The sequence below is a fragment of the Prionailurus bengalensis genome, chromosome B4 (genome assembly GCF_016509475.1).
Source record: "Prionailurus bengalensis isolate Pbe53 chromosome B4, Fcat_Pben_1.1_paternal_pri, whole genome shotgun sequence".
NCBI lineage: Eukaryota > Metazoa > Chordata > Mammalia > Carnivora > Felidae > Prionailurus > Prionailurus bengalensis.
Genome location: NC_057358.1, coordinates 131,395,104 through 131,420,797, shown reverse-complemented (window position 1 = coordinate 131,420,797; position 25,694 = coordinate 131,395,104). Strand labels below are relative to the sequence as shown.

General features: G+C 62.0%; 1 protein-coding gene across 2 annotated transcripts; it reads left to right on the top strand.

Moving 5' to 3' along the window:
• CARD10 (caspase recruitment domain family member 10) lies at positions 1–25,694 on the top strand. Of its 2 annotated transcripts, XM_043562507.1 has the most exons (21): positions 1–55; positions 192–443; positions 1,572–1,709; positions 3,398–3,723; positions 8,255–8,452; positions 9,366–9,521; positions 10,394–10,519; positions 11,596–11,787; positions 12,992–13,126; positions 13,476–13,591; positions 14,166–14,194; positions 14,662–14,785; positions 19,422–19,581; positions 19,996–20,107; positions 20,543–20,786; positions 20,984–21,053; positions 22,102–22,204; positions 23,562–23,720; positions 23,816–23,931; positions 24,421–24,533; positions 24,651–25,694. In XM_043562507.1, exons 2-21 carry the CDS (start codon positions 209–211, stop codon positions 24,883–24,885), a joined length of 3,087 nt encoding a protein of 1,028 aa, XP_043418442.1. In that variant the 5' UTR covers positions 1–55; positions 192–208; the 3' UTR covers positions 24,886–25,694. The 2 variants fall into 2 exon arrangements, with proteins under 2 accessions (XP_043418442.1, XP_043418441.1); XM_043562506.1 differs by lacking the exons at positions 1–55; positions 24,651–25,694 and adding an exon at positions 24,144–24,284 and having other exon boundaries at positions 153–443; positions 24,421–24,529.

The window sequence follows — 25,694 nt, the reverse complement described above, 5'->3', positions numbered from 1 at the left end:
CGGAGCCGCCGCCCGAGCGCGGAGCCGGGAGCCCGAGGCGGCGGCGGCGTGCGGGGTGAGTCCCGGGGGCGCGGGGCGGGCGGGGCGGGCGGCCGGTCCCGCGGGCGACGCGCCCGAGGCGGGGATCGGCCGGCGCACCCCGGCCCGTGGGCGACCCTGCTGATCGGCCCCCTCGCGCCTCCGGCCCGCAGACCCCGAGGACGCGGCCATGCCGGGCGGGGCCGAGGCTGGCGAGGCGGAGGACGAGGCCGGGGCCGGCTCGGGGTCCGAGGCGGAGGAGGACGCTCTGTGGGAGCGGATCGAGGGCGTCCGGCACCGGCTGACCCGCGCCCTCAACCCGGCCAAGCTGACGCCGTATCTGCGCCAGTGCCGGGTCATCGACGAGCAGGACGAGGAGGAGGTGCTGAGCACGTACCGCTTCCCGTGCCGCGTCAACCGCACCGGTGAGCCGCGGGGGGCGCGTGGGGTCGGGCCTTTCCCCCCGGGGCTGACTGTCCTCCGAGCGCGGCGCACGGAGCCTTGGAGCCGGAGGCCAGGGGTTCTGGTGCCCCCCCATCCCGCCTCCGCCTGAACCACCATCACGACCCAGCGGATCTTTGGTGCCCAGACGGGCATCTGGGTTTTGTCTGCCTTGCCGTTGCCTCCCGCTTCCTGGGCCCGCTCTGGAGCAGGGAACTTGGATTGTGGTTGCCAGCCGCAGTCTAGATCTGGGACCTAGCGGATGGACAGGGCATCTTTCTTGTGCCCTTTGATCTCTTGGGTTCTCTCTGCCCTCTCCTGCCGTGTGCCACGCATTCCTTGGAGAGTTATTTCCCCCTAAGTGCTCAAGACCCGTCACAGCTTTGTGAGGGCGCCCTCTCCCACAGGGTTGTGTCCTTGAACCAGAGCTGGCAAAGGGATGAGGGTCTAATGGTGGCATTTCAGGCCCTGGCCGGTGGGAGAAATACAGTGTATTACTTTGCGTTTGGGGACGGAGGGGACTCCTCTGTGCCATTGAAAAGGCAGGGAGTGGGGCGCCTGGGTGGCGCAGTCGGCTAAGCGTCGGACTTCAGCCAGGTCACGATCTCGCGGTCCGGGAATTCGAGCCCCGCGTCGGGCTCTGGGCTGACGGCTCGGAGCCTGGAGCCTGTTTCCGATTCTGTGTCTCCCTCTCTCTCTGCCCCTCCCCCGTTCATGCTCTGTCTCTCTCTGTCCCCAAAATGAATAAAAAACGTTGAAAAAAAAATTAAAAAAAAAAAAAAAAAGAAAAGGCAGGGCGTGTTCGCTGGCCCTGTATCTGTGTGTGGGGGTGGGGTGGGGGGCGGGGTGGGGGTAGGCTGGGGGTTGGGAAGCTGTTGCAGCACAGGTACCCTGGCGGGAGGGTCCTGGCTTTCCTGGCGGTGGCACACAGGCTCTCCCCACCGATGTGTCGAGACAGGCCCCTGTGTGTGTCACTGACTCAAAAATCTGGGGAAATAAAAAGTCTGGGGAACGTGGGCCCTGGGGCATTGGGGAGGGAGAGGGGGAGGAAGTGGCTGGGCACTGGGGAAGGTCCTGACCTTGACCCCTGGGTATCCCCTGCCACTCCCCAGGGCGCCTGATGGACATCTTGCGCTGCCGCGGCAAGAGGGGATATGAGGCCTTTCTGGAAGCCTTGGAGTTCTACTATCCCGAGCACTTCACGCTGCTCACGGGCCAGGAACCTGCCCAGCGCTGCTCCATGATCCTCGGTGAGTGGGTCCACAACAGGTGCTGGTGCCTCGGACACCAGTGCAGAGTTTCCTTACTCCATCCCTGTCGGGAGGCGGTGGCACTCCCGTTATTCCTGCTGAACAGAGAGGGAAACCGAGTCACGGGGCGACCCGAAGCAGTTTGCCCAAGTTGGGATTCAAATCCACTCAGTCTGAATTCATAAGCCTGAATACTTCTACTTTTTGTTTTTTTTGAGAGAGACAGGGCGCGAGTGGGGAAGGGTCAGAGAGCGAGGGAGAGAGAGGGAATCCCAAGCAGGCTCTGTGCGGTCAGTGCACGGAGCCTGACACGGGACTTGAGCTCCTGAAGCCAGCAGATTATGACCTGAGCCGAAGTTGGATGCTTGACTGACTGAGCCACCCGGGCGCCCCCAGGAGCATCTTTTCTGTGTGCACGTTTGTGCAAACGGGTGTCTCAGGAGGAGAGGATCTGGGAAGGAAAATTTCTCAAAGACTCCTATGTATTTTAAGTGTGAAATCGATGTTCATCCTGCCACCAGTGTATAAGTGCACATTTCGCTCTACCGTCATGAATCCTGGGGATCATCTAAAAACACTTTGGCCAATTCTGATCTGTCAAAAATAATACCTTATTATTTTAAACTTGTACTTCATTGAGACATGTAGTTCACAGCTTACTAGTTAGTACACTTTGGGCAAATGACTTGACCTTTCTGTGCTTTGGTGGTGTTGTCTTTATTTTATTTTATCATTTTTTTAAATGTTTGTTTATTTTTGAGACAGAGAAAGAGAGAGCATGAACAGGGGAGGGTCAGAGAGAGGGAGACACAGAATCGGAAGCAGGCTCCAGGCTCCGAGCTGTCAGCACAGAGCCCGACGCGGGGCTCAAACTCACGGAGTGTGAGATCATGACCTGAGCCGAAGTCGGATGCTTAACTGACTGAGCCACCCAGGCGCCCCAGTGTTTTTGTCTTTAAAGTGGATGTAATAGCAGTACCTACCTCATAATGTTGTCATGCGGTTAACTAAATTAATTTCTTTAGCGCAAAGAATGAAGCTAAACGTTAGTGGCTGTTATTGTCACCATTATGATTATTATTGCTGGTGAGTTGGAGCATATTTTCCTTTGTTTATGAAACGATTTTGTTTTGGAACTTGCCTATTAATGGTTGTTCCTCATGTATTTGTTTGCCTTTTCTTATTGATTTGTAGGAGCTCTTTATATATTGTGGCTCTGAATCCTTTGCTGCGTTGGTTATATTTTCACCTGCTCTTCTTACGTTTTAACTTTTTTTTTGTTATATTTGTCATGGTTAGGAGCTTAACATTTTTTTTGTATGGATTTGTCCGTTTTCTCTGTTATAGCTCTTATTGATTTGTAGGAGCTCTTTATATATCGTGGCTCCCACTTCTCTGTTATATTGGTTATACTCTCTCCCGTTCTGCTGTCTGTCTTTTAACTTCTTTGTTACATCTTTCACTGTTCAGATCTTCAACAGACTTTTGTATGGACTCGTCCAATTTCTCTCTTCTAGGTTCTAGATTCTGTGCCTTCTTTAGGAAGGCCTTCTCCACTCCAAAATTATCAAACTACATGCCCGAGTCTCCACCTCGTGTTTTTGTGGTTTGGGTTTTTCTGCGCAGGCTGCCGTCCCGCTGGATTTTTATCTGCTGGCCCTGACTTTTCTCTCCCCCGTCCCTGGCAGATGAGGAGGGGCCCGAGGGCCTGACCCAGTTCCTGATGACAGAGGTGCGACGGCTGCGGGAGGCTCGCAAGAGCCAGCTGCAGCGGGAACAGCAGCTGCAAGCTCGCGGTCGGCTGCTGGAGGAGGAGCGGGCCGCCCTGGAGCAGCGGCTGCGGGAGCAACAGCAGGCACAGGAGCGCTGCCAGCGGCTGCGGGAGGACTGGGAGGCGGGCAGCCTGGAGCTGCTGCGGCTCAAGGACGAGAACTACATGATCGCCATGCGCCTGGCACAGCTCAGCGAGGAGAAGAACTCAGCCGTGCTGCGCAGCCGGGACTTGCAGCTGGCGGTAGGCCCTGGGGAGGTGGGCAGGGTGGAGTGGGGAGGGGGCAACCTTTGCAAAACCATGACGGCACTGCGGCCCCCGGCGTGTGTCCCCGAGCCACCGTGTGCCAGCCGTCGGACAACGGGGCCGGTCCCTTCACCGTCCCGCGCCTCCGTTTTCCCATCTGCGTCATGGGGATGTTGGTAGCGTTTCTTTCATTGGGTCATGGTGGTGGCTGTCAACCAGGGGTGATTCTGCCCTCCCCTGGGAACGTGTGGCCGCGTCTGGAAACGTTTTTGGTAGTCGCGACTAGGAGTGTGTTAGTGGAGCCCCGGGACGCTGCTAACCAGGACGGCCCCCACACCCGAGAATTATCTAGCCCCAGATACCGGCAAGTGCCGAGGTGAAGAAGCCTTGGTTAATGACGGTTCCGTGAGTTGAAGACCCAGGGTTCTAGACGCATTGAGTGCCTGGTGCTGTTGGTGTTCCAACCCGTGTCGTCATCAGCCGCTGATGGCATTAAGCGCTGCTCTGCGCCACGCAGTTTACACGCGTTGCGGCACGTGACCCCGCTGCGCGCGATTTCGTTTTGAAACGTACACACTGAGGCTTGGAGCGGGGAGGCCCTTGCTCAAGGTCACAAAGCCCGGAAGCGGCACAGCCTGGCTTTGCACGGGTCTGCCTGGCACCGGGGCTGGCCTCCGGCCCCTAATGCTCTGCTTGCTGCCTGCTCCCATCCAGGTGAGAGCTCACCAGTCCCCCCTGAGCGGCGGGTGAGGGGGCTGAGAAACCAAGCCTCGCTTCCTTGCTTCCTTCCTGGGGCTTAGCGGAGGGGGTAAAGCCGGCGTTTTATTGCTTCAGGGAGTTGTCCAGAGGACTTCCTGAGTTCGTGCTCGTGGAGGATTTAACAGGTGCCAACGGCACACGGTTAGCTCTCTCCCAACAGTACTGTACGAGGTTCCCTAGGGTGGGTTCTGACTGTGTGATTTGAAGCCCCCCGATCTGTGAGCCTCAGCTGTCGCCGTGATGCTGCAGGTGGCGGGTACCCGGGCACGGAGGGTGGCCGGTGGGAGGTGCCGGTGCCTTATCGCACCAGAGCCCGTGGCCGTGCATGCTCGTGGGTGGACGTTTGGGGAAGAGAATCCTGATCGGAGGCATCGAGGCCACAGGTTGAAAGGCAGCCAGGCCCGCTTAAGGGTGCAGGTGGCCGATGGGAGGGTGTGAGGTGAGGTGGCTGGGAGGCGGTCGTCTGAGGGTCTGCTTGGTGTTTAGCACGAGATGGGCCAGCTGAGGCCTCTGACTGTTGGCAGATTGAGGAAAGGCTGGCACTTGCAAGGCGTCCCCGGTTGCCTTATCCTGGCGGGAGGTCACGGATGAGGATGCCCTAGGAGTGGTTCGGCATCTCCAGTCTCCGGGCTCAGTCCTCAGCGTTGGCCCTGTACCAACTCCGTTACTTTTTCAGTAACTCTCTTGGGACAGGGTGGGGGGGCACGCCGCTCTTGTCCCCGTTTCTGGATGAGGAAACTGAGGCACGGAGAGGCTGGCTGGAGCATTTCCCAGCATCCGAGGAGTGAAGAGGGTGGCCTAGGTTCCCCCCACGCTTCACTGCGTCTGCTTCCTCTGACATGGATGTGGGGTTTGCTGTGAGGTTTTCCTAGAAGAAAGTTCTGCTTCTCAGAGAGGAAAGTGTGACGGCCACCAGTCCAGCAGCGTCAGGAGGGGCGTGGCCTGTGTCACCGTTGGGTTGGGTCCCCTGAAGTGGCAGACGTGTGCCTGTGACTGGGGCGGGGGGGGGGACGTCCTGTGTGTGCCCAGCTGTCTGGGATCCCCTGGGGTGCGGTAGAGGGTTGGAGAAGAGGTTCAGAGGTGCCCCCGTGTATCTGCACGTTGGCTGCAGGTGCGTGTTAGCATGGCCCCCTCGGGGGAGGGGGCAGGTAATCTGCCACTTGCCAGATAGGGACTGCTTCTCCCTAGTTTAGGGGCCAGAGGGTCAGGGCTGAATTCCGATGAACAGATAAGATTTTCTTTGGACATAGCTACCGTGCATTTGCCTGAACTTTTTGGAGCTTTTCTGCCCCAGAATTAACAGAGGTGTTGCAGGTGGAAACGAACAGAACAGCGGAAGGTGCTGTCTTGGCCGCTTGGGTCGCCTCCCCCTCCCTCCCCCTTCCTGGGGCAGGTGTGTGGCGGCCGGGATTTAATACTGTGTTTTATAAGGTGCAAATTTAATGAGCTGGTATTTCTGAACAACATCAACTTAAGGACCGAACACTATAATTTTGCGCTAAGTGAGTTTGTACACCGGGATTAAATGTATGTATCCCTGCTTCCTGGTGCTCGGGGAGGTGGGGGGGGAGGCTCCCCAGGGCCCCGTCCTCTGAGCTCATCAGGGGCGCCTGCTGGCCGCGGGTCAGGCCAGAGGCCGTGGTGTGTGGCCGCAGTTCGCTGGAGAGGGTGTGACCACACTTGGCCCTTGGAACTAGCTGTCTTTCTCTGGCGGTTCACAAAGCGTGTTTTGTGAGGGGAAAGGAATGTGAGAGTCATGAATTTCTTTCTGAGTCCTTTGTGGAGGAGGAGTACAGCTGCTTGACCCGGCATCCAGACCCTCATGGGGGGTGTGTGTGTGTGTGTGTGTCTGTCGGGGGGGGGGGGGGCGTGGCATTGCCTGGCGCTTGGGGGGGGGGCGGGGCTGCAAGCCATTTTCCAAGCGAGGCCAGGGCACTCCCGGGGCACCAGACGTTGACACGCCTGTGCAGGGGACCAGAGGTCATCGTGCCCTTATCCCAACGGTGACTTCCTTTTGCGGCTTGCCACCTGCTGCTGCTCTTGTCACTGTCTAGACGCCTCAGACCCCATGTGGAAAGGGGCTCTGGCCAAGTGCACCGATAATCCAGCAGGCTGCCCATGCAGCCCTCTCTGCCAGGCCACCACACGGCCGTCCGCCGCCCACCCCGGGCCGGCTTCTGGCTGCACACACTAAACTGGTGGCAGGTTGGGGCTCCAGGATTTTACTTAAAGCTGTGAAGACAGCCACTGTCACACCCCTGGCAGCTCTGGAGGCAGCCTCTGGTGGTTTGAAGGCCTCTACCCACCTACCGTCTTGTTGAATTCTTTTTTTTTTAACGTTTTTTTTTTTGAACTTTTTTTAAATGTGTATTTACTTTTAAAAGAGAGAGAGAGGGAGGCGCCTGGGTGACGCAGTCGGTTAAGCATCCGACTTCAGCCAGGTCACGATCTCGCGGTCTGTGAGTTTGAGCCCCGCGTCAGGCTCTGGGCTGATGGCTCAGAGCCTGGATCCTGTTTCCGATTCTGTGTCTCCCTCTCTCTCTGCCCCTCCCCCGTTCATGCTCTGTCTCTCTCTGTCCCAAAAATAAATAAACGTTGCAAAAAAAAATAAAAAAAAAAAAAAGAGAGAGAGAGAGAGAGAGAGAGACAGGGGACGAGCATGGGCGGAGCAGAGAGGGAGACACAGAATCCGAAGCAGGCTCCAGGTTCTGAGCTGTCAGCACAGAGCCTGACGTGGGGCTCGAACTCACGGACCGCGAGATCGTGACCTGGCTGAAGTCGGACGCTTAACCGACTGCGCCACCCAGGCGTCCCTGAACTTTTTTTAAATGTGTATTTACTTTTAAAAGAGAGAGAGAGAGAGAGAGACAGACAGGGCACGAGCATGGGCAGAGCAGAGAGGGAGACACAGAATCCGAAGCAGGCTCCAGGTTCTGAGCTGTCAGCACAGAGCCTGACGCAGGGCTCGAACCCACAACGGTGAGATCGTGATCTGAGCCGAAGTTGGGCGCTTAACCTACGGAGCCACCCAGGCATCCCATGAATGTTTTAAATTTACTTTGAGAGGGAGAGAAAGAGAGAGCGAAGAGCGTGCGTGTGCCACACACACACAGAGACACACGCGGGGCTGTGCCAGTGGGGCGGGGGCAGAGAGAGGGAGAGAGAATCCCGAGCAGGCTCCACGCTGTCAGCAGGGTCCGATGCGGGGCTCAAACTCAAGAACCGTGAGATCGTGACCTAAACTGAAATCAAGATCATGACTTAAACTGAGCCAGCCAGGTGCCTCCCCGCCCCCTGCCTGCCTCTCCCTCCCCCCCGGCCCCCCCCCCCGTCTTTGTGGATTTTTACAGTGACTTTGGGAGGTAGGATGTGGAACAGGGGGATCAAAGGGGCCCATCTTACTGGTGAGCAGATTGAGGCGCTGAGAGGGGCCACGACTTGCCCAGGTCATGCTGGGATAGAGGCGGCGCCGGGCCTGGACCCCGGCTCCCCCGATTGCTGGCGTGGCCCTCCTCCTCCGTCGTGTTGGCACTAGGCTGAATTGCCTGTGCTCTGTGTCCCAGCTGTGGGGCAGACGAGCCGGATGGAGGACACCCACCCGGAAGTCCTGGCAGCAGATTCCCCGGGGACAGCCCAGCCCAGCCCCAGCTGCTTAGGGAACCCCAGAGGCACCAGGAGTCAAGAGAGCAGAGCCTCTCCCCATGGCCTTGCCGGTGGCCCCTCCCTGGGCCTTGTCCCTCCTTGGGCTGACCCATGTCTTGGGCCCCAGGTGGATCAGCTCAAGCTCAAGGTGAGCCGGCTGGAGGAGGAGTGCACCCTATTGCGGAGGGCCAGGGGGCCGCTCCCCGGGTCCGAGGACAAGGAGAAGGACAAGGAGCCAGACGGCGTGGACCTGGTCTCGGAGCTGCGCGCGGAGAACCAGCGACTGACGGCGTCGCTCCAGGAGCTCCAGGAGGGTCTGCCGCAGGTGTGAGGGGTGGCGAGGGGGAGTGGAGAGGGGTGGGGGTCAGACCGCCTGCCGCTCACCCATCCTCCTGAGACCTGGAGAACGAGGATTCTAGAACCAGAGGCGGAACCCCGGCTAGCCTCTTGTCTCCAGCTCTGAGCGGAGGGCTCTCAGCGCTGGGCCCTCCCCGGGTGTTTGGTCTGGGGCCCGTGGGTGACCCCAGGAGGTCTCTGAACTCCCCGAAACGGTGCACCTGATTTTGCGTGTGAACGTTTTTCTGGGGAGAGGCCCCCAGCTTTCCTCAGATTTGTAGAGGAGCCTGTGACCCTGGAAAGATTCAGACCCCTGAGGTCTGGATGGCCCTGGGGCTGGCTTGGGTGGCCGCTGGCCAGTCAGCGGGCCTATTGCCTGGCCGGTGCTCCACACAGGAAGTGGGGGATGAGAGCCAGGACTCCCACAGGGTCGGGGTGCCCAGCTGGGGTGTGGCTCTGTGGGCTGGATCTCGGGCCCGTGGGCCACCTGCCTGGGCCAGGCTCAGCCCCCGTGAGGAACCAGTGTCAGAGGGGTGGGGCTAGGCTTTGGAAAAGGCACCCATCTGCTGCCCTGGGCGGTCTGGCCTGGGGGCCGGACCGAGAGCGAGCGGGCCTGGTTCTTGTTTAGGAATAAGATCCGGGCCAACTTGTGCAGGCACGTCCTCATTCACTTCATTTCCACCCCAGATGTTCCCTTGAGGGTGCGGGGCTGTGGGCCACACCTCCTCCACAGACTGGGAAAGGGAGGTCCAGAGAGGTCAAGGCCCGTGGCCACGGTGGCAGAGCTAGTGAGGCGGGCCTGAGGGGGCGGGGGCGAGGGCTGTGTGTCCCCCTCCCTCCTGCCACAGTCAAGGTGGGCCCTGGGCCGGAGCTTGAGGCGGCTTCTGAACTATGACCCTCAGGAGGCCGGCAGGCTGGGGGCCCCGGGCTCGGAGCGCATCCTCCTAGACATCCTGGAGCATGACTGGCGGGAGGCACAGGACAGCAGGCAGGAGCTGTGTCAGAAGCTGCACGCCGTACAGGGGGAGCTGCAGTGGGCCGAGGAGCTGCGGGACAAGGTAGCGTCTACCTCACGCCCTACCCTACCCCTGCCCGGTCCCTGCCCGGTTCCCGCTTCCTCCTTGCTCACAGACCGGCTCCTGGGGAGAGCAGGGGGGAGGGTGGGCACATCACCTTCTCTGACATCTACTGTGCGCCAGGTGCCTACCGGGCTAAGAAAGGTGCACTCGTCTGTTCTCAAATATTGAGGTCATTAGCGAACAGAACAAAGGCTTCTGCTCCTGCGGAGGCTAAATCCTAGCAGGGGAGACCAACAGCACTCTGCGCACACGATCCCGGGTCCGTTACTTCACGTAGCGGAGGGTGATAAGTGCTGTGCATGAAGGAGAACAGCAGGGGGAGGGGGCAGATTGCAGTTTAAATGGGGAGGCCGAGGGGCGCCTCGGTGGCTCAGTCGGTTGAGCGTCCGACTTTGGCGCAGGTCACGATCTCACAGTTTGAGGGTTCGAGCCCCGCGTCAGGCTCTGTGCTGATGGCTCAGAGCCTGGAGCCTGCTTCGGATTCTCTCTCTCTCTCTCTCTCTCTCTCTCTCTCTCTCTCTCTCTGTGCTCCTCCCCGACTCACGCTCTATCTCAAAAATAAATAAACGTTAAAAAAAAAAGATAAATGGGGAGGCCGAGGTTGGCTGGGAAGGTACCATTGTTATGGTCGCCCGCGTTTTACAGGTTGGGCAACTGAGGCCCGGGGCGGTGAAGTCGGTCGGTGGCCCAGGCCACTCGGCCAAGGGGGGTGGGGCGCTTGTTATTGTGGCTCAGGCCTCTCTCCCTGGACCTGCCGGGCACCTGCTGGTGAGCTTGCCCGGGGGTGGGGGGGGCCCAGGCCTGTGGTCTGAGCCGGGCACGCCCCGCCCTGCCCCCTCCCGGCCCCGCAGTACTTGCAGGAGATGGAGGACCTGAGGCTGAAGCACCGCGCGCTGCAAAAGGACTGTGATCTGTACAAGCACCGCATGGCCACTGTCCTGGCCCAGCTGGAGGAGGTGGAGAAGGAGCGCGACCAGGTGAGGGCGGCCACGGATTCTCCCCCGCGGGGAGACAGGGGGAGTGGGCGGGGCCAGAACCGTAGCCGGAGACTTCCGCCCGGCCCCGAGCGAGCGCTGATTGGTTTAGGCGCGGCGAGTGGGCCGAGGTACCGGAAGCACTCAGATAGGCCAACCTTCCCCCCCCCCCACCCCGCACCCCCCAACACACCTGCCTCACCCCAGCTCCTGGTCGAGGAGAGGGGGTCCCGGCACCCATCGCCTCCGGAGCCCTTGTTCCCTTCACGTCGAGGGCAAGGCCTCCACAGGGCGGTGCTTGCAAATATTTGCCGGTGAAGGAAATTCACCGAAGTTGTGGCTCGCGCGCCCTGGGTGCCATGGCCTTCACCTCCTGAGGCCACAGGGTGAGCTATTTCCTCCAGGTCACCGGCCCTCCTTGTACGGGGCTCCCCGCGCCGGGGGGAAGGGCGGGAGGTGCTGCCCTTGCACCAAGTTCGAATCCTACTAGAGGAGTGGAAGTCTACATGTTAGAATGAGCCTCGGGGGCCCCCTGCTGGGTCGGGGGAAGGTGCAGGTGACCCAGGTGGTCCGGAGGAGGGGGGGGGGGACCCAGGAATCTGCACCATCTCTGGCTCCCGCTCCTTTTGAGACATTGGGTGGCAGGTCCGGGCCATGGCCCAGCTCCCAGGGACCCTGGTCTTCCTGGTGGGGAAAAGCGCTTTGGGTGGAGTGGGCTGGGTTTGAACCCTGGTTCCCGCGGGAGCTGGGATGCCGTGAGTAAAGGCCGAGGCACACGGGACGTTTCCCAGAAGAGGCTTCCGTTGCTCTTGGGAGACAGTAAGAGCCTGGACCTGACTCTGGATCCCAGCTCTGTGCCCGCTGGCCGGGCTGTCTGTCAAATGAGGACAAAGAGAATCTCCACCGCGGAAAGCTGGTGCGAAGATTGAGTGGGCGGCCCGACATTTAGCACAGGGCCCGGCGCCCAGGAAGCGCTTGATAAACGTTAGCGGCTGGTCTTGTGCCGCCCCTGTCCGAGAGGGCAGGACGGTTGGGTCAGGGCGGCCCCTGCACCCTCCCTCTCTGGCCGCTCTCCCCAGGCCATCCAGAGCCGTGACCGGATCCAGCTGCAGTACTCACAGAGCCTCATCGAGAAGGACCAGTACCGCAAGCAGGTGCGGGGCCTGGAGGCCGAGCGCGACGAGCTGCTGACCGCGCTCACCAGCCTGGAGGGTGCCAAGGCCCTGCTGGAGGCGCAGCTGCAGCGGGCCCAGGGGGGCTCCTGCCTCAAGGTGAGCAGGGGGCAGGAGCACAAGAGTGCCGGTGGGATTGCTGGGATCCTGGCAGGAGCTCTTGGCCGGGGCTGGGAACAAGCAGGACCCGGTGGGAGACCTCAGTCTGGGGGGTGGGACCCCCTGGGATCCCTCAGCTGGGCTTGGGAAGATGCAGGTTCCAGGAGGCAATGTGTGGGTCCTGGCTGGAGCCCTCGCCCTGGGTCAAGAGCATGCTGGTCTCGGCGGGAGCTCTGGGGCAGGACGGAGAATATGCAGGCCTGGTGGAACTTTCAACCGGGGTGGGTGTGGGTCGGTGCGTCAGGGGACAGGAAAGGGTCTCCGAGTTTCTGGGGTTGCTCCTGGGGCACTAGGAATAGTTTGAAGTTAAAAAAAAAAAAAAGAAAAGAAAAAAGAATGGTTTCAAGTTTGCTTTTGGATATTCTTGGAGAAGCCCGGCTGCATGAGGCCTGAAGGCCGCTCAGAGACCAGCTAGTTCCATTCCCTCACTGTATAGTCAGAGAGGGTCAGGGGCTTGCCCAAGTTCATACAGCCAGCCGGCACCCCTTGTCAACCAGATAGGAGTCCTTGGACCTCTGTTAGGAGCTCTGCCTTTTCCTCTCTTGGGTTTGCTTGAAGATGATCCCTTGGCCAAGCATTTGATGCATGGAGCCTGGAGGAATAGAACAAAGGAAGCATGAATCTGTCATTTGTCACTTTTTAAGATCCTCAGTGGCTTTTTTGCTCTTAGGTAAAGACCAGACCCCTTATCAGGCCCTGGAGGCCTGAAGGCTGGGCCCCTTCCTACCTCTAGCCTTGTTCTCTGGGTCACAGTCTTTTAATTCCTGGACTGTGTCACAGTCCTGCCTCAGGGCCTTTGCACATACCATTCCAGCTGCCTAGACCATCCTCCCCAACTTTATCTGCTTAACACCTACTTATCGTTGAGTCCTCAGCTCAAACCACACTTTCTCCGGAGAGCGCTCTGATGCCCCCAGGCTGGGAGGGCCCTTGGGAGTGCCTTCCCCACACTAGGCACCTTCCTTCCCTGGTCTCTTGGCAGTTTGGGGTTATTTCCTTAATCTGCCTGTGTGTTTATGGTCGGTCTCTGCTGGGCTGTGAGCTCCGCGAGAGCAGCGATCCAGCCGTCTCATTCTCTGCCGGGTCCCCGGTACTGGCCCTTGCCCTGCACCGCTCACCTCCTCCCTCCCCCTTCTGTTGCCAGGCTTGTGCCTCTTCCCATTCCCTGTGCTCCAACCTGAGCAGTACCTGGAGCCTCAGCGAGTTCCCCCCGCTGCTGGGAGGCCCGGAAGCAGCTGGGGAAGCAGCCGTCATGGGGGGATCTGAGCCCCACACCTCGGTAAGACACCTGCCCTCCCTGAGCGTGTCGGGGGGTGGGGTGCGGATGCTGACAGCATTCGTGTAATGTCATTACCGACCTGTGGGTGCTTTCCAGTTCGCCGACAGTCCCATTTCTCCTGTGAGGACACCGAGGCCCATGAAGGCCAAGTCCCCTACTTAAGCTCGCCCAGAGCCAGCTCCGCGCTAGGCCTGGGTGCCAGGAGCCACGGGATCCCCACTGTACTCGTGCAGAGCCCACGCCTCCACCCCGGGCCCTACTTGTCATCTGGGGAATGGGCACAAAGTAGGTGCATTGAGGTGGGGGAGGCGGATCGGAGGTGACCCAGGCTCTGTTGTGGCGTTGGCAGGAGGAGGCCACCGATAGCGAGAAGGAGATCAATCGGCTCTCCATCCTGCCCTTCCCCCCGAGTGCTGGTTCCATCCTCCGCCGGCAGCGTGAGGAGGACCCCGCACCCCCTAAGAGGTAAGCAGGATGGGGAGACAGCAGTAGAGGCACAGGGAGATGCTGTTGCCGTTTCTGAAAGCAGCCAAATCCCAGAATCCCTAGCGCCAGCACCAGCATCGGAGCTAGGTGGGCACCTCCCTTACCGCCTTTAAATGGCCGGGGCTCCGGGGACCTGGGTCCGCAGAGTCATGGCCATGACCCAGGTCGGGGGCGGGGGGGGGGGGGTGATGAAGTCACAGTCTGGTGTGGGAGCAGACGTGGGAGCCACCAATGACAGAGGCAGAAAGCAAGGGTGAGATGAGGGGTGAGAAGTCCAGGGAGGCTTCCAGGAGGGGGTGGCGTTCAGGGACAGGCCAGGGCATTCTAGGGGGAGGGGCGTGGGGCAGAGGTCGGACCATTAGCTTCTCGCCCTGTGAGTTTAGGGGAGCTGGTTGGCCCAAGTGCCCATTGCCTGGGACCCCTGCCTTGGCTGTAGCCTACCTGTGCTTGGGGGCGGCAGGACCTCTTGGTGGCCAGGCGGCAGGGGAGGAGGGACGGGGGCAGAATGCCCCCTGTGCCTCAGCTCCTGCCTCCCCTGCCCTCCTCCCCCCAGGTCCTTCAGCAGCATGTCGGACATCACAGGTAACGGCCCTCAGGGACTCCGTGGGGAGGGCTCATTGCCGGGGTAGCTTTTTAGCCCACCTGAGGTCTGTGCTGCCTGCTCTGCCCTTGCCTGCACCCCCCCTTCCTGAGGCCCCCCACCCTGTGCCCTGACGGGTGGGGGGGCGGCTATGCCCCGGAGGCCCCTGGGGAGTTGGGCCACGCCGCTCACCCGTTGCCCCGGCCTGCTCCTCTCTCCTGGGCCTGGCTTCACTGTACCGGCTCCTCAGTCCCGGCCCTCCCTCCAACCCTTCCCAGGGAACCGAAGGGTCACCTTGGCCCCGGCCCAGCCCCGAGCCCAGTGGGTGCAGTGTGTTCCTGGGGTGTCAAACCTGCCAAGGTCCTGGGAAGGCCCTGGGCTCGAGCACCTCGCCCCCTTCTCACGGGCCCCGGCTTGCCCTGGTTGCTTGGTCTGGAGCCCCGGAACCTCTTTCTTTCTCCCCACCCAGGGAGTGTGACGCTTAAGCCCTGGTCTCCTGGTCTCTCCTCGTCCTCGTCCTCTGATAGCGTGTGGCCTTTTGGGAAGTCGGATGGCCTGCTGGCCAGAGGCTGTGGTCTGGATCTCCTCAACAGGTACTGCGGCTGCCTGGGGTGGTAGAGATGGGCCAGGCGGGGCTGGGTGGGGGTGGTGTCAGACCCCTGGAGCAGGGCGAGGGGGTGGGAGGGAGCAGTAGCTCAGCTTTAGCCTCAGGCAACCGTAGAATATTCGGGCTTTTAGACACCTGGCATTCAAATCCCGTCACTGCTGCTTATCGTCTGGGTGACGGGCTGGTCACTTCCCTTCTCGGCGCCTCCGTATTTCCTCATCTGCTGAAGGTGGTCAGTGATCTCTTCTGCGTGGGGGTGTTTGGGGGTTCAGGACTCGTGTCAGTAAAGCACCCCGCTTTGCCAGCTGTTAAGTAGGTGCTCAGTCAATGGTAGTCGTTATTCGTACCCCCCTCTGCTTGCCATCCTTCCGGTGCTGAGCCCCCAGCAGGACTGAGCCCCCAGCAGGACCGAGCCTCCCGGCAAGGCTTTGCGCCGTGGGTGGGGTGGGAGCCCCGCCGCCGGGCTGGCCACAAGCCCGTGACAGGAGTCGTGAAGCAGACGGGCCCAGCATGCGTTGCGGTTCTGTCAGTGTTGGTTGACGAGTGACCTCCCCTGTCGGGCTCGCGGGTGGGTCCCAGGAGGGCGGGCGATAGATGAGTTGAGAATGTGCACTTGGAACTCCAGATAGGGAGGGCAGCTGGGTGAGTGGGGAAAGAGCAGAGGGCAGAGGCTGTCCAGGGATGGCCCGGAGCTTGGCGGTGACTGGAGCCGGAGGGGGAGGGGGCCAGGGCGGGCTTCATGAGTCAGGCTGGCCGTGTGAGTCAGGCGGGAGAGTGTGGACTTCGGCTTGTGCCCGCTGGGAAACATAGCAAGATGTGGCTATGGCTAAACGCGAGGCCGGCTGCTGGCTGCCTCACAGCGTTCTCTCCGTCCTGGGAGGTGGGTGTTATGATTATATCCCTGTTTTATAGAGGAGAAAGCTGAGGCTCAGAGAGGTTGAGCGACTTGCCTGAGGTCACACAGCTGGAGAGTGCCGGGGCTAAGACCCACAGTGACCTCAGCAGGTCTGCGTTTGGGGAAGGGGCCTGGGGAGCACTGAATGTCGACAGCGGCAACGCGGGGTTGCTGGATACAGAGGGCAGGTCACACAAGAAATAGGGGCAGAGCAGGACCAGGGGCCTGAAGCAGCTTGACCAGGCCCAGGTCCAGGCCCCTGCCCCCACTCTAGCCCTCCAGCAGCGGGGCCAGCACGACATTGTTTCTCCCTGTGCAGGACGTGCTTCTAGGGGAAGGGGTGGAGGCACCTCCCTTCCTGCCTGCCTCGGCCCTTCCTCCAGCTCGGTTCAGCCTGCAGCAGGGGTCCTGGCTGCTGTCCAGGGGGCACCGGAGCAGGAGGTTCTGGCCCAGTCGCTACCCCCCCTCCATGGGATCATGGGGCCACCTCTGCAGTGCCTGGGGAGGAGGGAGCTGGAGGGAGGACACACACTGGGGCGGGGGCAGGGACGGGGGACTGAGACAGCAAGATGTGGACAGATGCGGGGGGGGGGGGTAGGGAGAGCCTGGCTGGTGCGTGGGGTGGTGCCTGCGTGCGTCCTGGGGCAGTGTCCCCGCACAGAGCACAGTGGGAAAGAACAAGACCCTGGAGCCCTGTCACTTGCTACAGAGGGGCTTGGGGCAGGTCACTAAATTCCCCAGGGCCTCGGTTTCCTGCTCTGTAAAATGGGGTTGTCACGGGCTTCGGGTGTTCCCCTTAGGGTGTTTCGAACAGTGCCCGGCTCAGAGTGAGCGGTAGTGTTAGCCCTTTGCTGTTTTTATCGCTGCTGTTGCTTAGGTTCCCCGAGTAGCCCGGCAAGGCTGGTGTTTTTAGCCTCACGATGCAGATGACCAGAAGGAGGCCCAGGGAGAGTCGGGAATTTGTCCCAAGGCCACTGGGCGGCGGAGTTGGGGATTCCGATGGACCTTCCTTCTGGCTAAGCTGCTTTCAGCTCCCGCTCGTGGTGCGACCTCACTGTGCGCTGGGCCTTTGCAGCGGTCTGGCCTCCCCTGCCCTTCTGGGCTCCTAGGGCCTTGGGGCAGGGCAGGGGTTGCTGGGGCGGGCTGAGGGCTGGACGGACAGACGGACAGGGGGGAGAGATAGTGAGGAAGGGCCAGAGAATGCAAGTGGGGCGCTGAGGGGCGAGTGCTGGGTGAGGGTCACTAGGGGAGGGTCAGTGTGAGTCTCCCTGGCAGGGCCTGCCCCCCGGTCACTCAGACTGTGTTGCTAGAGACCCAGGGTCCAGAGATTGGACTGCCCCCCCCCCCTCGCCCCGGCCTTGTGTTCCTCTCTTTTTCCTCATCCACTTGTCTGCTGAGGCCTGGTGCTGAGAGGGACCCAACTGGACCTGGCCCCAACTGGACCTGGGAGCTGCCAGGCGGACTCTCCCCCCTTCCCCAGGGGGACTCTGGAGGCCCAGAGAAGCCACTGGGTTCCTCAGGAAGGTGGGCAAGGGTGTCCTGAAGGAGGCGGTGCCTGAGCTAGGTTGGCAGGGAGAGCCTGAAAACTTGGGGTGAATGGCGGGGCTGGGGATGGGGCTGGTGTGCCAGGGCAGGGGGCAGGGGGCCGATCAGCTGGTACCAGGAAGGGCTGAGTGCAGGCTGCCTGCTGGGCTGCCTCCTAGGGGAGCCTTGATGCTCGCTTGTCTGTGGCTTCGAAACAGGTGGGGGAACTGCCGGCCACGGAGAGGTGACTTTCCTGAGTCACCCCTGGTAACAGTAGCTGTGTAACCTCTCTTGGGCACCTAGTTGACGTGGCACGGTTCTAAGAGCGTCCCACGCTGAATTCCCTGAGTCGTACGTACGATGAGGGAGGCGGAGGCCGATGGGGCTCTTGAGGACCACAGGCTACGCAGCCAGGCCGTCTGGCCCCGGAGTCCCTGCAGGTGCCACTTTTCTCAGAGTCCCCTGACCGTACCCCACCTGACAGAAACTCAGGACACGCGCCCGGAACAAAAGGATCACGAGACGAGAGTTGGGTTTACTTGAGGGGAGGCTGGTGTGCGTTTTCTATTCTGTTCCGATAAAACACTGCGCTGGCCGTGACCTTGTGAATTTCACAACCCTCTTAGGGGCCAGGCCTGCAGTTGGAGGTTTCCTGGAGGCCTCTGGTCTCCACCTCCACCTGCATCATCTTTACGTTGGTCTGACCCTCACACCCACGGTGGGAGACAGTGTCCTCATTGTCCTGGCTTTATGGATGTGGTGACAGAATCAAGCGGCCAGCTCGCTCGTCCACATCTAGGGCACAGTTAAGGCTGGGGTCTGGAGTGGGACTGTGTTTCTCCAGCCAGGGGGCAGCATGGCCAGGCCCAGCTTCGGGCCTCCCATCTCTGCCCTGGCCCATCAACGCAGCCCGGACATTCCCGGGGCCGGGGGAGCCTACGAAGGTAGGCTGGCACCCGTGTCCCGTCACAGCCCCGTGGACGTGGCTGTTTGTTTTGACTGAGAGGGTGGAAGCCGAGAAAGGCTCCTGGGGCCAAAGATTCCCCCCCTCCACGTGCGCGCAGACGGTGTTGAAGTCCTTATAGCCTTGCCCACCCTGGGCGGACAGCAGGGGGCAGTGTGGCTGCGTGGGCAGCAGTTGCCAGGGTGGGTGGGGAGGCGGGCGATGGTGGGGGACGCTCGGGCTTCTCGCCTGCGGACTCTGGCCTCCCCTCTTCCCTAATCCTCCGGCCAGGGGGGCTCACAGAAGGGAATTTCAGGCGGCTGTGTCTGCGCCGGCCGCAGGGCCTCACAGGTTCTCATCCAGGGACAGGAAGAACCCCGCCACGATGGGGATCTGGGTGACTCTTTGTCTTAACTGTCAGTGGTTTCCACTGCCCACAAGAGGAAGGCCAGACGCCTTCCTTGTGTGCCCTCCGCAGGCTGGCTCCAGCTTGCCTTTTCTGGGAGCTGTTTCCCATGATGTTCAATTAGCTAATTAGGGCAAAGCGCTTAGCATGGTTTCTGGCACACGGGGAGCACTTGGTAAGCATTTGCTGCCGCTGTTATTACTGTTGTTATTAAATCCTTCCGCACATCCTGTATTCTGTCCTCCACACCTCTGCCCCTGCCAGCCCTTCAGCCTGGAGCACCACCTTCCTCTCTGTCTATTCCTGAAGCGCCTCTATTCGTCACCGCCGGGTAGCCCCGCTGCCTCTTCCTCTGGGAAGCCGCTCCCCTCGGTGCTCCCACGGCCGCCTGTAGCCATCTCTGGTCTGTGTTGTGTCCTAACGGTGACCTCCCCCGCTAAACTGTGAGCATAACGAGCTTTTATTTGTCATCTGCCATGTGCCGGACGCTGTGTTTGGGGCTGGGGACCCAGAGCTGAGCACGATGGTGGGCTGGTCCTGAGGGTGTTCTTTCTGGGCAAGCGCAGAGGGTGCGATCCTGCAGGAAGCTCCGCCTCAACCTCGTGCGGGGGTCGGGGAGGGAGAGCTTGCTTTGGAACTGAGCTTTGAAGGATGAGCAGAATCTGCCAGGCAGAAGAGAGGGGGAAGGGCATTCCGGGCAGCAGGCACAGCGGGTGCAATGGCCCTGGGGTGAGTTGGGGGGGTGGGGGTTGGTGAGAGTCATGTTGGGGAATTGCTGTGGTTCTCCTGGGAATGTCGCACTGAGTCGAAATACTGACCGAACTCTAATTCCTGGTTCCCTTCTCCCTTCCCAGGTCTCTGGCCATCCGAGTGTCTTGCCGGAGCCCCCCGGGGGGGCCTGAGCCCCAGGACAAGGGCCCAGACGGCCTGTCATTCCTTGGGGACAGCTGGTCTGGGGCCGTGGTGCGGAGGGTGCTCTCTGGGCCAGGGTCTGCCAGGGGGGAGCCGAGAGAGGTGAGACCCCCGTCCCTCTGCGTTGCGGGTGCAGCCAGTGCATTAGCTGGGGCTGGACGCCCTCTGATTGGTGGGTCTAGGTCACCGGGCGGAGTTTCTGGGGGTTGACCCAAAGCAGAGGCAGGCTCAGAGATGACACCCAGGTTGGCCTGCCTCAGCCAGCAGTAAACTAAATCTGACTGGGCAGGGGCTGGACGCATCCCCACCCTTAAGCACGGAAAAGAGCAGACACCCTGGGTGAGGACGACGCCTGTTGATGGGGGAAGGATCTGATTGGCTAGGTGCCCTGTGAGGTGGGGTATCTGAATTACCGGGATATGTCACCACCACCCCAGTCTCCCTTCAGCCCCAGGGCTGCGGTGGCCTGGGAAGCTCACTTCCTTCCTTCCCTGCCTGCCTGGGTTTCTTTCCCAGCCAAGGGCAGAGGCTGCTGGCCTGGAGGGGGCAGGCCTGGAAGGTGAGGCCCAGCAGAGAACCTTGCTCTGGAGCCAGGCGTCCACACTCCCCTTCCTGATGGACTTCAAGGGTAAGTCTGGCCGAGGGCCGAGGAACTGGGGACTCCCGGGTCCCAGAAGGTCAGAGCTGAGAGCCCACAAGAGGGCTTGTCCAGCCCGTGGTGCAGGTGGGGCAGCCGAGGCCTGGCTGCGGCCTGGCTGTCAGCAGTGCCCTTCCCTCGCCCACTGTTCGCCCTTGCTGGCTGTCCTTTGTCTCCTCCGTAAGGAGCTTACCATGACAGGAGTCCAGAGACCCGGGTTCAAGGCCTGGTTCTGTTCCTAGTGGGCTTGGTAGCCTCGGGCAGGTCCCTGTCCTCTCTGGGCCTCAGACTCTCACTTTAAGAGGGGGGAGGTAGAGTTCTGGCAGCTCAGGCCTTGAAAGGGGCGTGATGGAGCCCGAGGCCGATCCCTGACTTACTTAATCCTCCTCTTGCCCTCCCTCCTGCCCCCGCCCTGCCCACGTCCAGCCTGTCAGTCCTTCCACGAGGCCCTAGATGCCTGGACAAAGGGGCTGAGCACTGAGCCCTTCTATATTCGAGCCAACCTCACCCTGCCCGAGCGTGCAGACCCTCATGCCCTGTGTGTGAAAGCCCAGGAGATCCTGCGGCTGGTGGACCCGGCATACAAGCGGCGGCAGGAGTGGTTCTGCACACGGGTCGACCCCCTTACGCTGCGGGACCTGGACCGGGGCACTGTGCCCAATTACCAGAGGTGACGCAGAACCGGGAGTCTGGGGGCGGGTCCCGCAGGGAGCCAGGACCAGGATAGGAGGCTTTTCCCCTCCCCCTGCAGTCCCTCACTATCCTCCGGGACAGGATGAGGGGGCTGGAGGAGAGGAGGTGAGGGGCTCCCTTTCTCCCTACAAATGCACCATGTGACCCCACCCCACCCCCATCCCTACCCCGCAGAGCCCAGCAGCTCCTAGAAGTTCAGGAGAAAGGGCTGCTCTCCAGCCGGCACCGAGGGCCCCGAAGTAACGTAAGCAATGCTGGGCGGGCTGGCAGGGGTCCGGGGAGAGGGCCTGCCAAGGGTGGGGTCCAAAGGGGGAGAGGCCAGGTTCCGTTGTCTGACAGCCCTCGGGGAGGAGAGGAGGGAGGCTCCCACCCCGCTCCTTCACCCGGACACGGTGGATCATCTCCTTACGTGCCCAGCAGACAGGACAACGGCAGGGCTCACCGTCCAGGGTAGTTGAGAGGATTAAACGAGGCAGCTCGGGAGCAGGCCTGGCCACGGCCAGCACTTGACAGAATGGCAGTCACACCCCCTTTTCCACTCCCTGGGTAGGGGCTGGGCCGGGTGAGCCTCTCCCGGCCGCCCTACACACGGGCCAAGTGAGGCTCAGAGAAGTCAAATCCCTCAGAAGGCCAGAGGGGCTGAGAACTTGGGCTCTGGAGCCAGACGGCCTGGGGTGGAATCCCAGCTCTGCCACAAGCCAGCCAGCCCGCCGCGCCGCCTTGGACAAGCACCTGACCCTCCCTTGAGGCTCTGTTTCCTCATCTGTAAAACTGGGGAAGTTATGTTGCCTGCCTCGTGGGTAGAAGGCTTCAGTGAGTTCGTGACACCTGGGGCTCAGTGTCTGTCACGTTCCCTGCTGGCCGCTGGTGTCATCGGTGCTGTCATTTGTCGGTGCTGGTTTTTTTTTCGTACCCAGGGTCACGTTGCTAATTCATTGGAAGAGGTTCCAAAGGTTACCTCTCAGGCGACATTAGGTCGCCCTGGTCTCTGGGCCTCAGGTTCCCCATCTGTAGACCTAAGGCCCCTCTAGCTCTAACTGGCTCCCACAGGCTTGCTTCCCTGGGCCCATAAGGATGGTTACCCTCAGCTGCCTGGGGAGAGAGGGGCCGTGCTGGGCCGGGTGGGGGCGGGAGAAAGCCTGGCAGGGAGGGGGCCTCTCGGGCTGACCCAGGGGGCAGCCGGGCCCCCTCTGCCGGGGTGGGGGGGTCCCATTCATCTCCTCCCCGCTGAGGGTGGGATGCAGGCTGGGCCCTCAGGTGCTCCTCTGTCCGTGCCCCCCTCTCCCCCCCAGCTGAAGAAGCGAGCCCTGGACCAACTCCGGCTGGTGAAGCCCAAGCACGTGGGAGGTTCTGCCGGAGATTGTCCGGAGCAGCTGCTGATGGAACCCTGCTCAGGTGAGCACACAGCTGCAGAGGCAGGTCCCGTGCTGGTGTCTGGGAGGGTGCACATCTGGGTGTCCTTTGGCCCTGGCGGTCCATTCTGCCTGCAAGAGCCCGTTGAAGGGCTTCCGGTGGGGAGCAGGGCGTCCGGGGCCTGAGACACGGGCTCCCCCTGGTGGGAGATGGGCCACCGGGGTTGAGGGAGCCAGTTGGGGGGAGTGTGACCGTGGGGGTGTAGGACCCGGGGCTCACGCGGGCCCGGGTCTGTTCTTGTCCGGCGGAGCAGTTGTAGTGGTGTTTCTCACGTGTGTGTGCCGGCCGGTGCCAGCAAGATCCCCGAGCGGGTGTCTGGAAGGCAGTAGGGGGGAGGCCTTGGGTAAGACGGGGAGAAGGGGTTGGCGGAGCCCGGAGGAGGGAGTCGCAGGTCCGAGGGGCAAGAAGACGGTGGTGAGGAAAGACTTCCCGGAAGGGAAGTTGCCTGAGGTGGGGTTTTCGGGGATGAAGAGGAGTTCGTTCCCGGCACAAGGCGCAGCTGTGCAAAGGCACAGAGGTATGGCTGTGTGTGACGCGCGTGCAGAACACCGAGTACAGCAAGTGCGAGCCAGACGCCAGCTCTGTCACAGAGTGTGCTTGGTCCAGGGGACACAGTGGCACCTCCCCTTGGAGCATATGGCCCCGGGGGGGGGGTCAGGGGGAGGCAGCTGCCCGCCAGTCAGATCATCGTACCCGTACACATAATTTTGAAGCGTGACACGTGTAATAGAGGAGAGCTGGGTGCCTTGGAGCGCACGCCAGAGGCCCTGCACGTCTGGGGACCAGGGAAGGTGTAACCTGGGCTCTGAGGGGAGCGTGGGGTCTAGCTGGGCCAAGAGCTGCCGGGCTGGGGCTCTGGCCTCCCCGAGTCACGCAGAGGCCCTGTGGTTGGAGGCAGTCGGTCCGTGTGCTGGGGCACGTGACTCGCTGCCCCTCTAGGCTCTGGCAGGGCTGGGTCACCCACGTGGGGGATGCGCCCTCTTTCCTGAGGGTCGCGGGAGGTCACTGGCACGTTGAAAGCAGGGGGCTTCCGGGATCTGACTGTAGGTTTAAAGCCTCTGTCTGGCTGTTGAGAGAAGGACCTGGAGTTGGGCAAAGGTGAGGCGGGCGGGGGATTGGGGCCAAGGCTCCTGCAGGGGGCTGCTGTGTGTGTGTGTGTGTGTGTGTGTGTGTGCGCGTGCGCGCGCACAAAGGAACAGCAACAGGTCTTAGGGGGAAAAAAGGGGGGACTTGAGAAGAGCGGATGGGGTTTTGAGGCTCGAGGGGCTGGCCACCCTAGGACGGAGGAGCTGGGGCCCTGCCTGCACCCTCACCTCCTCTGCCCCCCGCCCTGCCGTAGAGCCAGAGCGGAGCCTCAAACCCTACAGCCTGGTGCGGCCGCTGCTGGTGTCCGCCCTGCGGCCTGTGGTGCTCTTGCCTGAGTGCCTGGCGCCCCGGCTCATCCGCAACCTGCTAGACCTGCCCAGCTCCCGGCTGGACTTCCAAGTGTGCCCGGCGGGTGAGCCTGGGTGCCCGGGGAGGGGAGGGCCGGGCGGCACCTACGGGCGGCCGGGCCCACGGGGCCCTTCACCCCTGCCTCTCGCCGCTCTGCAGAAAGCCTCTCTGGGGAGGAACAGTGCTCGTCCTCAGCACCGGGAGCCCCCAAGGCCCAGCCTGCCGCCCCTGGGCTGGGCAGCAGGATCCGCACCATCCAGGAGTCTGTCGGGAAGGTAGGTGCTGGGGCCGGCGGGGAGCTGCCCCTCTGGGGTAGAGAGCTGGTCTGAGTGTGGGCCTGAGCTGCTCTCTCGCAGAGCCGCTGGGCGAGTCCCGTCCCTTCCACGGGCCTGTCTCCTCCCCTGTGGATGGGGGGGCCGGGGCGGTGGAACGCGGGTCCCCTTTGAGGTGTTGGGCTGGTACACCTCACCTGTCCGTCCCATCCCAGACTCGCTGCTACCTTGGGGGCCGGCTGGGGGCTGTCAGACATGGGAGCGCCGGTGGGGTCCGCTCCATCCCGTCGATGGCGAGGCTGAGGTCCAGAGCGGGCACGTGACTTGTGTCCCCAGGTCTCCCACCTTCCCCTGGGGTACTTTCCTCGTTGCCAGGGCCCTTCTGGTGGGGGACACGGGAGCCTGTAGGGGGCTGTGCCTGGAGGGCCTAGTGGGGGCAGGGAGGTCAGCGTCTCTGGGCTGAGTGAAATGTCGCCTCCGTGTGCTGAATAGAAGCACTGCCTGTTGGAGCTGGGCGCATGGGGCGTGCGGGAGCTGGTCCAGAACGAGATCTACCCCATTGTCATCCACGTGGAGGTGACGGAGAAGAACGTCCGGGACGTCAGGTGAGGGAGGGTGAGGCCAGCGTTTCCTCCTCCTCGAGGAGGTCCCTGTCTCTCCGCCTCCGTCCGCCTCGGTGTCTGTCCCCTCCTCTGACCGCCGCCTGTCCCCTCTGCCGGCAGGGGTCTGCTGGGCCGGCCGGGCACCCGGGACTCGGAGCTGCTTCGGCAGTGCCGCAGCTCGGAGCAGGCGCTCTGGGAGCTGCCCTGCTCCTGGGTGCGGGTGCCGGCCCACGCGTGGGGCCACTCGGAGGAGCTAGCCAAGGTCGTGCGCGGCCGCATCCTGCAGGAGCAGGCCCGCCTCGTGTGGGTGGAGCAGGGCAGTGGCAGCAGCATCGGCGGGAGCAGCGAGGCCTGAGGGGCCCCTCCGGATGCCCGCTGCCTCCTGGGCCGCTTCAGAAGCCGTCGGCGGCGGGGACCCCGGTGTCCGCGGTGGAGCTGGGGCCCCGGCCCATCCCGAGCCCTCCTAGACCCTCGGACCCTCGCACGCGGGCTCTCACCCGAGTGGATCTGTGGGAGCCCTCAAGGCGGAGCCCCCACGCCCCCCCCCCCCCCCGTACTCGCTGCTCTGGGCCTCCTGAGCGCCCCAGTGTCCCTGCGATTCCACTCGCGGGCCCCACGCGCGCATCCGCGTCCTCAGCCTCTCGCTCACCCGGGGCTTCCGAGCTCTCACTCCTTTGCACAGGTTTACACACCCAGGTTCTCAACGGCAGGCACCTGAGGACTCCTGGGTTCTCAGCCAGTTCTGCTCAAGGAGCCCCGAGCTCGTCCCGCGTGCCCCCGCCCGCCGCCGGCTCCCCCCCCCCCCCCCCCCCCGTCCCTCTCGCGTTTCTGCTGTGTACTTCCACGTGTGGGCGCCGCGGCGTCCCCGGCCCTCCGTGCCCCTCGCGTCTTCCTGTCACACGTGTGTCTGTGGTTCTCTCCCGTGTAAATGCCCCACCCCACCCCGTGACACTCGGGCACTGACACTCCTGTGCTCCTGGGGAGCACACCGAGGACCGTGTTCTCACAGCGCCAGCTCCCTGCGGTGACTCACCTCTCAGAGGCACACGGGTGGGGAGAAGGGCCGCTGCTCCGTCACCAGAATGTATGGCTCGTTGAGTTCTGAACGGGCCTTTTTCACTCAGAAGCTGCACATGACGTAACATTAAACGGTTTGTCATAGAA